This window comes from Diceros bicornis, chromosome 1 (assembly GCF_020826845.1).
Source record: "Diceros bicornis minor isolate mBicDic1 chromosome 1, mDicBic1.mat.cur, whole genome shotgun sequence".
NCBI classification, from domain to species: Eukaryota; Metazoa; Chordata; class Mammalia; order Perissodactyla; family Rhinocerotidae; genus Diceros; species Diceros bicornis.
In genome coordinates, this window is record NC_080740.1 from 64,663,938 (window position 1) to 64,678,157 (window position 14,220).

Sequence of the window (14,220 nt, forward strand, 5' to 3'; positions counted from 1 at the left end):
GTTTATTATCTTGACTACATCCAGGGTTCACAGACCACTTCCACAGTCACTACCTCATTTGAGCCTTTTAACAGCCCAGCGAGATAAGTGAGGAGGATTTTTATTTATAAATTGACAGTTCTATCACACAGACTTGAATTCTCTCAGGAAATCTCTTTCTCCAGAATTCCCCCAAGTGCCCAGCTGGCTCCATCACAGCTACTAATAGTCAGAGCTCTTTATCCACCGGAGGCATTTCGATAGCATTTAAGAACGAGGAATAACCTGGCTGAGAAGCATCACATACCTGCTCAAAATATAAAGCAACAGATGAACACCCCAGGCAGGGCCTGGGCTGCGAGTTCCATGATCAGATATCCAACATGCTTTCCATTCCTAAGTCTTTGATATTTTTCCTCTGTCTTTTACTCTGGAATTTCCCTTCCAAGATGCCTTACAGGGACAGAGCTGGCTTGGTGTGACTTCTCTCCTTTTGGTCTCCCAAACTCTAGTCCTCCATCTCCTAATATTTGCTCCCAATCCAAAGTGACACCTATTGAAGCAAGAGGAAGGCACGGGTCCAGGGATGGGGTTACCCTTGTCCCTGCCCAGGTTCTAGCTTAGTTCTAAGCCCCCAGCTCAATTGCTGCAGAGATCTGGGTGTTCCTCCAGTTCATAAGGCCCCTTCACTTGCCCTCCAAAATGAAAAATTCCCCTGTTACCCACAACGCTCACAATCACACCCTTCAAGTGAGAACACAGCACTCTGACTACGTGCCCTAGATGGCACTCTCCAGGTTGTGTTCCTGACTGAGGATATCTTCTGGCAATTCCTGAACATCACACACATATAACACAACCTCCAATGCAGTGGAAATGCATCTGCAAGATGATGTTTACAGAAATCCAATTAGTATTTGCAAAAAGCCAGTTCTCTGTGGTTTGTCTCCTAGAGAGAATTCTGGAGCTCTTTATCCACACCTTTCAAAATCTCAACTGCACCTGCTTCTGGGAGGCAGCAGCTGTACCAGGGCAGCTGAGGCTGCAAAGTCAGAAAAGACTGGGGTTTTATTTTCAGCTTTGCCCCAAAATTGTCATTGTGTAACTCTGTATAACTGACTTCACCTATCTATGTTGCAATTTCTTTAACTGTAAAATGGGCTTTTGCAGAGACTCGGACAAGACAATACATATACAGCACTGAAACCTCAGTGTTAGGTCCCTACCCACTCCTGTGGTCAGCTTCAAGTTGTAGCTTATATCAGAGCAAAACAATGACTATTCCTATCAAAACGTTCTACCTGCAGAATTGAGATGGCAGCTACCATCCCCCAAATTGTTATTTATATTCATTTAATGTAAAAGGTAAGAGAGACTATGTTATGGGATTTGTTGACAGTGGCAGGAAAAATATGGTATACAGGTCCTACCAGGGATAGAGACAGTCTGAGTCTTTCCTCTAATCCATTTGTCCTACCAACAACAAGTATAGTCGTGTGTTGATTAGATTAATGACAGGTATACGTTCTGAGAAATTCGTCATTAGGCATTTTCGTCGTCGTGCGAACATCATAGAATGTACTCACACAAACCTAGATGGTAAGGCCATCTTACCACCTAGGCTATATGGTACTCATCTTATGGGCTCACTGTCATGTATGTGGTCCATCGATGACCAAAACATCGTTATGTGGTGCGTGACTGTAATGGTGACAATGAAAGCAGAGACACCAAGAGGAGTGTGTTGGGGAGGGACATGCACTTTGACTTTAGCCAGGTGTATAGGTTTGAGTCCTGCCTCTAACACATATGATATTTCTGACCCTGGGCAAATTCTTTTGATTTTCCAAGTTTCTTTTTAAAAAATCTATAAAATAGGGACAACTATAGTACCTCTCAGGTAGTGTTGATCCAAGGATTAAATGAGACAATGCATGTAAGGCACATTACCTGACACAAAATAAACACTCAATAGGTGTTAGCTAGCCTTATTAGGAACAAATTTTAATTCATTTATTGATCCAACTGATAATCATCAGGCGTCTATGTTCCAGACACTGTGCTAGACAGTGGAGCAAGAGGTAGATGACAATCCCAGGTCCCTGCTCTGATCTGCTGCACCACCCCAAACTGCCAGTCTCTGACACTTAGGAGAAAGGGCTAGTGTTGAGGTAGAACGTGCAAGTCATGCACATAGGTGACCTGAGAAGGCACAATGAGATCTGAGGCCTGAGCTACTCACAGGGAAAGCCCCAGCCAATTCTACCAGCAACAGAGAAATCCTCCCCTCCAGGAAACCAATTAGCACAGGGTAGTAAGAAGGCTTTAATCTCTGGAGGGCAACAAAATTAGGAGGAAGGAGAAACAAAAAACAAACAAGCCCTTACTGTGGCTCCCAAATTGTGGCAGACAGCAGTGCCTAGGGAGGCAAAGGGTACATGGCAAGAAAGACTGCCCCCATCAGTACTCACATTATAGTGACATTTAGCTACTAGGTGGGGCAGCCTTTACAGAAAGGAATATAGAGAGAACAGGGAACTTAATTCAAATTCCATAATCCTACCTCTTAAAAAAAGTACTAGAATTGACAGTCGGGGATATATGTTATATTTAAATCTTTAATCATATTTTCTGTATATGTATATCTGTGTCCATCTTTTTATGTTTTTAACTATAGCTAGGAAGGATATCTCAACTCTTGTAGTACACAGATAATAATAATCATCTATAGACATGCAAACATATAAAAAATATTTTATTCTAAAATAGAATCCTTGTTCAAGGAAATACAAACACAAAGCATGAGAAAAATCTACAAATGGATTCCTTGCCCCTAAAGACCAACACCCCCCTCCTATCATGCCGCTCTTCTCCCCTGGACTCCACACCCCTTTCAACAAATGAATACCAGGCAGCCTGGCTTGAAGAAATTCACAACCATGGTCCATTCCTGCCACAGCTGCTGAAGACACAGCCCCAGCTTCAAGGCAGAGGCTGCTATGCAGTGCCACGCCCCATGCGCAGAGAGAAAGGATGGAAGCCGCACTGAAAATGAAGAATGCACCCCAGGGAGGACCATCCGAGCAGGAACAAAAGGGAACCCCTTGCAAACCCGGCCCTGGGATTAGGGCACAGCCACATTTACAGGGGCTTCTAAGGCAAGTTCTCAGGGCTAAATTTCTGTACCTTTCCTTAAAGGTGGCTTAAGTGATACCTAGAAGAATGGGCGTGGCCCTCAATGCCATATCACAGGCTGAGGCCAGAAAAAGAACCATCACAGTCTTCAGACTAGGAAGACACAAATAATCTGTTTTCTGCTTATCCCAAACAGGAGAATTGGCAAACGCATGCTGGACGTAAAGTAAGCGGCATACGTGCAGCATACCTCCAGTATGTAACAGCATGTGAGCCGGGTTCATCCCTCATGAATTAGGGAAATAAGTATACAAATTGAGCTTTTGTCCCAATCAGCCTTTTTTTTTAAATGATACCTTCCACAGCTCTTTGCAAAGATGACTGGCACTGAGAAAATACTGTGCATTGTAAAACACCAACAATGTTTCTTCAATAATGTGAAGTCAGTGGTATTCAGGTAGTGGTAAAGGAGGGTGGGTTTAAACCCAACACCTCTACCTGGCAAAAGGCTCCCTACCCATCCCAACTCTTCCCCGGCGGGGAGTGTTTCTTCCCCGGGACCAGATGGACAGCAGGTAGGGGTAGGGCACACTTGTGTGGGGTGAAGTTCAGGTGCATGGAAAAGGTAGGATGCTGCAATAAAAATATACCACTTGTCAATAAAGTGCTGTACAGGCAAGAACAGCTTCCTCCTGCCTGCAGAGGGGAAGGTCCTGGATGGCAATCACAAACACACAGCATGTTCCAAGCATACAGGAACAAGTGCAAACACACCCATGCCCACAGCAAAACCTGGTGGATCCAGGCAAATTAACTACAGTAGCAGGTACAGCTCTGCCCTAGGGCAGCTGCAGAGCCTCTCAGGGGCCAGCTGATCACTTCCTTTGTTCGCCTTGCAAAGATGGAGTAGCCACCCATTCCCCCACTTCACACACACTACACACCCCATTCACTACAGACAAAGCACAACAGCACTGCTTCGTGCTAAACTAACAAATGTCAGTGTTTTTTTGTTGCTGTTTTGCTTTTTTTTTTAATGCCCACCCTAGCCTGTCGTACGTCCCTTCCACTCGGAGGCATCTTTTCAGCGCATCCCGGAGGAATCCCGGGCCGGGGCGCGGTATTTTGCCGCTAGAGCTCCTTGCTGGACGCTGAAGATGCGGCTCCTGTACCTGATAATGGCAGGTCCCCTCTCCACCCCGCCCTAGGCGCTCGCCCAGCGCATCTGACACCGCCGGCCGCGGGTGGCTCGGTCTTGCACACAATGGCAGTTGGACACGGCATGCATACAGCGTGCGCCTGCGACCGCGAACTAAAACATGCTCTAAAAACTCAGCCTTTTCTTGGGATGGGGGGAGAATGACATGAAAAATGTAAAATGCATCGAGGGCAAAAAAGTTGGGCATTCCCGCTACAGCCACGTTAGCTGTCCAGTCCCGAAGATGACGCACCGAAATATGAATCGGGGTGAATGCAGGCAAGAAGGGGACAAGGTGAGGACCGAGGGTCCAGACACCCCACCACCTTGCGGCGCGGGGGCCAGAACCACGGGGCTGGAGCTAGGAGAGGGGCGCGGTCGGGCTACCACGTACCCCTGGGGAAAAGTGTCATCTCTCCACACCCCGCCCCGCCAAAAGGAACCTTAAACAAAAAGCACACCCCGCCTGGGGCAGCACACGCTGACACCCCAGGCGGCGCGGGGGTCCAGGGAGAGCCATGAGCCCTGCGTGATTTGGGAACTACCGGGTGGTGAGAAAGAAGGATAAATAATCCAAAGTTCTCTGCGCCACTGTTTGGGTTTCCTCTTTGTTTTGTTTTCCCCAAACCCCAGGGTCGCTCCGTCTGGGTGGCGCCCGCCGCGCCAGCTAGACTGACCGCCGCTCTCCACCCCCCCCTCCCCGGACCCGGGTCCCCGTCCCTCCCCGGGGACCGAACCAGGGAAGCTGGCGGATCCGAGCCGCCCCCGCCCGGCGCAGCGGGCAGCGAGCGAGCGAGAGACGGAGGCGCCCGGCGCCCGACTCACCGTGATCCGCGGGATGTTCTTCTTGCCTTGGTAGGACATGGTGGCGGCGGTGGCTGCAGCAGCTGCCTCCCTCCCTCCTTCTGCTCCTGCTCGCCGGCGCCGTCCTCAGCGCACAGCGCCCCGAGATCAGGTGGAGCGAATGGTGCGCTGGCCGCGGCCGCCGCCTCCTCTCGCCTCCGCCCCCCTCCCGGGCTCCCGCGGCGGCTGCCAGAGACAATAGTAAATCTCCCCGGTCCCCCTTTCACCCCCGACCCCCCCGCCACACACACCCTCCTCCACTCGCGTTCACGCCCGGGCTTTTTTTTTTTCTTTTGCGGTGCCAGCTGGGACCCGGTAAGACAAGAATGGCTGATCCGCGACTCCTCCCTCTTCTCTCTTATCCCTATTGATTTTCCTCTTTGCATCTGCCTCACCCACTTTTGCTTTTTCTTGCTTTTTTTGTGACTTGCGAGTGCGGCGGAGCCAGCCTGCTCCACAGCCACCAGGGGGCGCCAGGGACTTTTCGGGGCGGGGATGCTGCAGTCCCGGGGGTAGGAGGAGAAGCTCTGGCGTCGCGCTCCGGGTCTCGCGGGCCAAGCCCCGGAGAGCGCCAACGCCTCCGACCAGCCCCTGGTCCGATTTCCCACCTTCAGCACCCTCACCTAAGAAAGGAGACGGCTCCGGACTTCGCTCCCGGAACCCGCTCTCCTCCGCCGTCGCGCGGGCTGGAGGCGGCGGCCGCCGCCTTTGTTACAGCGAAGGCCTGGGCGCCGCCTCTGCTGATCTGGTCGCTCGGTGTGTAAACAGCCGGCACAGTCCCTCAGAAAGCCGAGAACTGGTCAGACTTGGTGCAGCCTGGCCGGCCCGCTGCTATCCTGAGACCATGCAAATACTATCAGAAAACGTGAAGCAACCACTCATTCTCGGAGGGCTGCGAGGGGCACCGTGTCAGTTAACATCAACCATTCTCTGCATTTTAAAAATATTCTCAAAATAGAATGTTTTAAAGGAACTCCACTGCCTGGCTCTCAGAAGTGAAGGAAGAGCATTAACGCTGCTCTGTGAATAGAGTGGAAAACACCTGTAGTGGGAAGGCAAAAGCCCTGGCCCGTCACGGTGTGCAGCCATGGATTCTGAGCCGCGCCGCTCTGGCTCCCTCGGTAGTGAACCATGCGCGCCGCTTGCAACCCCGAGTTTACTTTAGGCAGAGCTGACAAAGGTCAATATCGTATTAGCAAAAACATAGGCTTTCGGCGCTGGAATAGATTGTCCTTTAGCTACTCGCTAAACTTAAACGGCCAAGGGAGATATACTTGGAGGGGCCACTGTGGGTGGGGACTGAGTGGTGGTCGGGGTAGGAGGGCCTCCTCAGCTCTCCTGAAAAATAATCCCAAACATGCTATTCAAATAGCAACAACAAAAATAGCTTGCTATGCAAAAACTCTAAAACTCTCTCAAGACAAGTCTCCTACCATCCCCACTCCTCAGCTGTGATCCTAATGCCCTACTACATAGAAATTCTGGAGATGTCACTAAGCATGACTAGGTCTGTTACAGATCTTGAATTCACATTTCTATAAGACAGGCCACTGACCACATTTTGGGACATCTTTTCATTAAATTGAAGGCCTCCTTTGCAATAGAGAAGCTATATAAAGCATCCACAGAAAGAAAGTACAGAATACTCCAGCTTGGGCTTTCCATAAACCTGAAATGTACCAGCCTGGTCACATAATCAAAGGGCAGACTAACCCCCCTGAAACACTCCCTCAAGTGAGTTAATCTTAGCCACCGGTTATTCATGGGTAACTGGACTGAAGCAGTCTTCACAGGAAAAGTCCACAGCAGTCTCCACTTTATTTCTGTGATACTCTGGCTAGGAGAATGAATGCCAGGCAAAGGTCACCTCCCTGTACTCTTCTGCAAAGCACAGGGGGAAAAAAAGGCTGAAATGAAAGGCACGCCCTAAACATTTTGCTTTGTTCTTAAAGCTTAAATGCCGAGACCACTAGCCAAGAGTTGTGAAATTATAAAGCATTCTGGGGATTGGCATGCAAATGAGCAGGATTATATTTAGAACAGAGTAAAAAGAGAATTAACTACATACTATGAAACTGTGCAGAGCTCTCTCTGAATCTTTCTCATAGATTTTACTGCCCCAAACTTGCTGGAAGGAATATTGCAAGTTTTTCTTAAGAAAAGCAAAAATATGTAGGGGATATTTACAATCCTAAAGAAATACCACTGCCCCTTTTTTTTTAATTTCATGGGTTTCCTTGCCTTTTTTGCATCTTAATTATCTCTTCTGTTATCGTTATTATAATCCAGAACACTTTCTACTAAATAAATTTATACCATATTTTTGATCGCTTGATGATTTTGTGTGTGTGTGTTGTTTCAAATTAGAAGACTTGGTTAAACTATTTGAGGTCAGGTTTGCATGCAACAGGCCATGCAGAATAGGACTTGTGATGTGTCTCTCCGGATCACACTCCTGTGACAAGCCATGCACAGGAATGCGTAATAACCAGCTAATTGGTTCAAGCTGTTGCCAAAATCAGAAATGTACAACAAACACTATTTTTTCCCTCTTTCGTCCCCTTCAGTCATCTTTCTCTTTCTTAAATCAAAATAAAGTGTCTAAGATGAGTTTGAAGGAAAAGCCTTCTTTGGCTGTGCTTTTCTAGTCAAGGAATAAGAAAGGCAGCCATCAACACAGGATGCCTCTGTGTCTGGCCAAGAGAATGAAGAGTGGAACCAGCATGGATGTTTTCCACAGTAGAACGACTCTGAATGGTTTTCCTTGGATACACAGCAGCACTTGGCTTTAAGTATCTCAGGAAACTATGAGAGAGGAAGAGAGAGACACAGAGAAACTTAATTGATGGTCCCAAAGAAACTTAATTTTGGCCACCAAACCTGCCACATCAGTAGAATTCTACATTCAATCAAGGCTACTTTGTCCTTTGCTCAGGCCAAAAGTTTGACATCACCCTTGACTTCTCTCCTTCAATCACACTCCATATCCAATCTGTCAGGAAATACTATTGGTTCTGTCTTTTAAATAGATCCAGATTATGATCTCTTCTCTCCATTTGCAAAGCTTCTCCCTGTGTCTCACCACCATCAGCTATCACCTGGACTACTGCAGTAACTTCCTAATTGGGCTGTCTTCTTCACCATCATTCATTCATTCATTCAATCATTCTCAAAATATCCACACGATATTTACCTTGTGCTTACTACATGCTATTATTTTCCTAGGTGCTAATGTTACAGAGGTGAATAATGATGATGATGATGATGATGATGATGTCCCAGATCTCATGGAGTTTACTTTATATCCTGAGTCAAAAGAGTACCACCTATCCCTTCTTCACCCCCTTCTGTGCTTTATTTATCTTCATGGTACTATTAATTTATTATTGAGTACTATCCTTTTCCCCACCATTAAAATGTAAGCTCCTTGAGGGCAGGGAATGTGTCTGTTTTATTTACCGCTGTGCCCTGAGTGCATGAAATAGGGCCTTGCCGGGCCTGCCCGGTGGCTTAGTGGTTAAGTGCGCGCACTCCGCTACTGGCCGCCCGGGGTTCGGATCCCAGGTGCACACCGACGCATCGCTTCTCCGGCTGTGCTGAGGCCGCATCCCACATACAGCAACTAGAAGGATGTCCAACTATGACTTACAACTATCCACTGGGGCTTTGGGAAAGGAAAAAAAGGAGGAGGATTGGCAATAGATGTTAGCTCAGAGCTGGTCTTCCTCAGCAAAAAGAGGAGGATTAGCATGGATGTTAGCTCAGGGCTGATCTCCCTCACAAAAAAAAAAAAAAAAGAAGGGCCTTGCCCATTTAAATTGCTCAATAATTATTAGGTGAGTGAATGTAAGAATGTTTTAAATTGTGTCTGAAGATAGAGTAAATAGATGGAATTAGAACTTTCCTGTAACTAAAGGGTATGTGGTTAGAATCCACCTTTAAGAATATTTTTGCTTCTTGGACTTTCCTGATTCTAGATTTCAGAGCAGGTGAATCCAAGATGGTGAGGAATCACTTCACTAATATGACACAGTTACAAAATTGCAAGCAACACATGGGCCAAAGATGGCTCAGTAGAATAGACTTGTTCCCTGAGCACTGATTAGAGAATTGTGGCTTTCAAAGGAGCAGCCATCAGAGTATATGGGAAGATCAAAAGCCTTGTGTTAATTTACGGAATTTATAAAAAAAAAAAAATTTAATTGAGTTCAGAGAGAAGACTATGGACTAGAATCCAGAATGGTGTACTGTTTAAGACTCCAGACTCGGGAGTAGAGGAACCTCAATCCATAACCACTTCCTATTTCTATGGCCATCAGCAGATTATTTCAAGTTTCTGAGCCTTGGTTTCCTCATCTCTAAACGAGGGTCTTATTACCTACCTTACAGTATTTTTGTGTTAATTCATTCAATTAATATTATTGAATACCTATTATGGGTACCTAGGCACTAGGGATACAAATAAACTAATATTGGTGTTAAATAGACAAAAATCCCTGCTCTCTTGAAGCTTACACTCTAGAGACAAGTCAAGAGTAAAAAAATAAAGTTCATAGTGTTTAAAATGGTGGCAAGTGCACTGAGGATAAATAAACCAAGGACGGGGAGGTGAAAGTCATTTCAGTGTCTTGAGGATGGGGTGAAATTTTACATACAAGGGTCACAGAAGGCCAGGTGAGATGATGGTAGCTTGGACCAATTGGTAACAGTGGAAGCCGTGAGAAATGGTCAGATATTGGATCTATTTCAAAGCAAAGCAAACAGTATTTGCTGATGGATTTGACTGGAATGTGAGAAAAAGAGGAATCAAGAATTACACTAGGGGCCGGTCCCGTGGAGCAGCGGTTAAGTGTGCCCACTCCGCGGCTGGCGGCCGGGGTTCAGATCCCGGGCGCGTACTGATGCACCACTTGTCAGGCCATGCTGTGGTGACATCCCATATAAAGTGGAGGAAGATGGGCACAGATGTTAGCCCAGGGCCAGTCTTCCTCAGCAAAATGAGGAGGATTGGCATGGATGTTAGCTCAGGGCTGATCTTCCTCACAAAAAACAAAAGAATTACACCAAATTTTTTGGCCTGAGCAACTCAAAAGATGAAGATGTATTTCACTGAGATAGGGAAAATTGTGGGAGAAATGGGATTTGGGAAAAAGGTAAGGAATATGTTTGTGGACATTCCTATTAAACTTCCAAGTGAAATGCTGAGCAGGCAGGTGGATATTCAAGATTGGAAATCTAAGGGAAGATCTGGGCCAGAGATAGAAATTTGGGAGTTGTCAGCCTCTAGGTATTATTTAAATAATGCTGGATGAGAAGACCACAGAAGTGAATGTAGACAGAGAAGAGAGCTGAGGTAAATAAGCATCCCGAGGGGAAGCAAGCAACCAGGAAAAGAAGCAGAGTGGTCAATAAGATAGAGGGAACACCACGAGAGTACGGTGCTCTGAAGGTCAAGAAACAAAACTATTTCAAAAAGCAGAATGTGTTCACTTTGCTAAATGCTGTTGAAAGTTCAGGAAAGATGAGAAGTGAGAATTAATCAGTGCAGGAAAACACTGTAGAGGTCACTGAGGACCTTGACCAGAGCACCTACAAAATGAGTATCTTAATACTACCTCTCAGTGGTTTTTTGTGAGCATATATTAAATTATTCAAGCAATATTTACTGAGTACCTACTATGTGTGTATGTGTGCCAGAGCAGTATTAATGAAGCTGTGGGGGTAAAAACTGATGGGAGTGTTTCTAAGAAAAAATCAAAGTGGAAATTAGAGACATCTAATATAGACCACTCTTTTAAGGGGTTTTATTGCAATGGGGACAGGGAAACGGAGCAGTAACTAGCAGAGAAAGTGGAATCTAATACAAGAGAAATAACAGCATGGTTGTATGCTGATGGGGCTGATGCAGTAAGGAAACTTCATGAGGCATGAGAGAAATGGGACAATTGCTATGTGTTTCTTGAATAGGCAACACAGGTGACATCTAGTGTTCAAACGGAGGGCTTGCCCTTAGCAAGGAGCAAGGATGAGTCTTCCACAGTAACTAACGAGAGAGTATAGTACTGGCAGAGAGACAGGGAACTAGGTAAATGTCATGGAGAGAGTTTATGGAAGTTCTCTTCTGATTGTGTCTATTTTCTCCGCCATCAGCTAAGACAGTTTGAGAGAGAAGGTATCAGAGGTTAGAAGGGAGAGGAGTTGGTATGAAATCATTTTCTAGGCTAGTAAAGGGACTAGGGAAATAAGGTGTGATGATCTGGCAGCACTAAGGATTCCCTTCAGCTAGTGGCCATGAATTTAAAAAGAGACCTGTAAACCCGGCTGTGGGTTTTCCTCCAGCCACACACAGCAATACACACGCAGGTATAGGGTAGGTAGGATGTGGAATTTATCAAGGGTTTTGCTGGATGAGTGCTGAGAAGGGAAAGAGAAACTCAAGGGAATGAGCATGAGGCATGGGATCCAAGCTGGTTAAGCGAGAAGGGGGGCACACGTGTACAGGGTAGTAAAGGACAGAGAACACACTGAAGATTAAATAAGATTATTCATGTAAAGCTCTTAGCACAAAGTAAGTTACTTAGCTGGCAGCTATTCCTACCATTACTTTTAACCTTCTGATTATTCTTTGCTAAACTCGTTTATGTGAGGGACTATGTCTTATTTATCTTTGTAGTCTCCAGCTCTTTTATAATGTGTGAAACAGTCTATCAATGGGGAAAAATTAACTGAATACAGGAGGAAGTCAAGAATATTTTCTGTCTTCCTTTTAATCTCCAAAATATCTGAAGTAAGTGCTTAGCCATTTACACAGTTTGACTACTGAAAATATTTTCTACTTTTTAAAAACAAATTTACATTTTGCTATATTAATATGGTGAAACATTTCCCCCTGGTCTTGATTTGAAGGATGGAGAAAAAAATAGTCCCAACACAAATACAAAAGAGTTTTGAAGGGGCAAAATCCACATACCAGGTCTTTGTGAAATATATAAGCTATTCTAATGTGAATAAATAAACATTTAATCTCAGAACTGCCCGTTAAGTCATTTGGGTCCATTAATTTTACCTACGTTTTAAACAAAGGAAATCTTAGTCATGTACTTCCAGTGTCCCAGAATGAAAATCAAAGTGGTGCTATTATTAGATGTTTACATATTGAGTACACAGAAATAACCTGACAAACAATCCTACCCTTGATACACATAAGCCAAAAATTTTTTTTAAAAATTATAGCTACGAAAAAATATTCCCACGGGCTTATTCCAAAATAAAACTTATACCAGCATGAGCAAGGTGTGCAAACCTCCTCCTCCCTGGATAGAGTTTCTCATTTATTTCCTCAGAAGATGATTCTGAAGGTTTCTGGCCTTCTCCATAAGCTTTGGAGAGCTTTCGCAGCTCATTTCAAAGCCACAGGCAGGGCCACCGTGGCTAAGGTTACGGGGTAAAGTTGGGAGGGAGAGAGAAATTACTGTGTGTTCATCTCCATCTCTGGCCCAACACGTTAGACACACAGACAAGGTTACATTCATACTACCATTAGTTCTTGACAGTTTTGCCTTGGAAGATCATAGTGAGAGATATTATGGTCTGATTGATTTATTTAAACTTCAGAAAATTTTAAAAGACTTTATCTTCCTTAAGTTGTTGCTGTGCATTACTTTCCCACAACCAATCCCAGGTTCCTGCAGCTATGTATGTGCGTGGGACGGGGAAAGAAGGCAGCCCAGTGCATATTATTTTGATTTGTACTATCTAGGGTCAGCTGTGGGTATAAGCTTATGTATATTCAATTCCCCATAGGAGTAGCTCCCTTTCTTATTAAAACCACTTTTGTACCATGCCATTCAATTGAAATTCCCATGAAAGAAAACTAGGGAGCTAGAACTGTATGTTTTTTGAGAAGTGGTGAGGACTGAACTTGGGAGTCAATATAAATTCACAAGTGATGAAATTTTATTTCATTCATTTATTCATTGATGCATGCATAAATTTAGCAAATATTATTTGATCTCTTTTTAGGTCAGGATTGATGGTAGGAAATGAGTCACAGAATTAGGCTCACTTAGGACTCTGAAACAATAGAGGCAAGTGGCAGCACGTAACCGTCAGAAACCAGGTGGGTGTAACTGTCATAATGATTGCCAAGGTGAGAGTAATAGCCAGGAAGGCCTGACCTGAAGAGTTATGGAGATGGTTAATAGATAGTTGCTGCCCCTATGAGCAAGATAAATGGAAGTCGCCTAGAAAGGAACTGTAGCGAGCAGAATAATGTCCCCCCAAAATGTCCATGTCCTAATCTCCAGAACCCATGAAGATGTTACTTTACATGATAAAGGGACTTGGTGATTAAGTTAAGGATTTTGATGTGAGAAAATTATCCTGGATTATCCAGGTAGGGCCAATGTAATCTCAAGGGTCCTTATAAGAGGGAGGCAGAAGGCTCAGAGAGAGAGGCAGATGTGATGAGGAAGCAAAGGTCAGAGTGATGTGGCCATGAGCCAAGGAATGTGGGGAGCCTCTAGAAGTTGGAAAAGGCAAGGAATACATTCTTGGATAAAGCTTCCAGAAGGTTTGCAGTTCTGCTGACACCTTGATTTTAGCCCTATAATACCCATTTTAGACTTCTAACTTAACAGAACTGTAAGAGAATAACTCGGTATTGTTTTAAGCCTCTAAGTGATTAACAATTTGTTACAGTGCGATGGGAAACTAAAATAGGTAGTAATCAAAGTGAATCAAGGATTGATGATCAGGAGGCTGAGGGTAGTCACTCTAATAAAAAGTCATGATCCCTTGCCCAATTTCTTGGATCTGAAGCCCAGTTTTCAGGCTTGCAAAACGTTAACTGAAAGAGAAGCTGGGGCATCAGGTGGAAGGAGCCTGCAACACCTTGCCTAGTATATATGGTAGTGATTCCTCTAGTCCTTCCTAAAGGGGTCCTTGGGCCATATACTAATGCCACTGTAAACTGGGAAAGGGGAGTACCTAAACATTGTGAGGACCAATGGATACAAGTTCCCAGTTGACATTGATACCCCAAGACTTGAAGCATCATCATAGCT

At 45.0% G+C, this 14,220-nt stretch overlaps 1 protein-coding gene across 2 annotated transcripts in view; it reads right to left on the minus strand.

Annotated features, from left to right (window-relative positions):
- Positions 1–14,220, minus strand: part of DPYSL3 (dihydropyrimidinase like 3) — a 107,986-nt gene that overhangs the window by 52,434 nt on the left and 41,332 nt on the right. Inside the window, exon 1 of one of the 2 annotated variants that reach the window (XM_058543477.1) lies at positions 5,138–5,279. The exons of the other annotated variant lie outside the window; for it this stretch is intronic. Within the exon in view, the coding sequence (XP_058399460.1) occupies positions 5,138–5,176 (39 nt within the window). The 5' untranslated portion in view covers positions 5,177–5,279. Of the gene's footprint in view, positions 1–5,137; positions 5,280–14,220 lie in introns of those variants that run through there. 2 annotated transcript variants of the gene reach the window in all.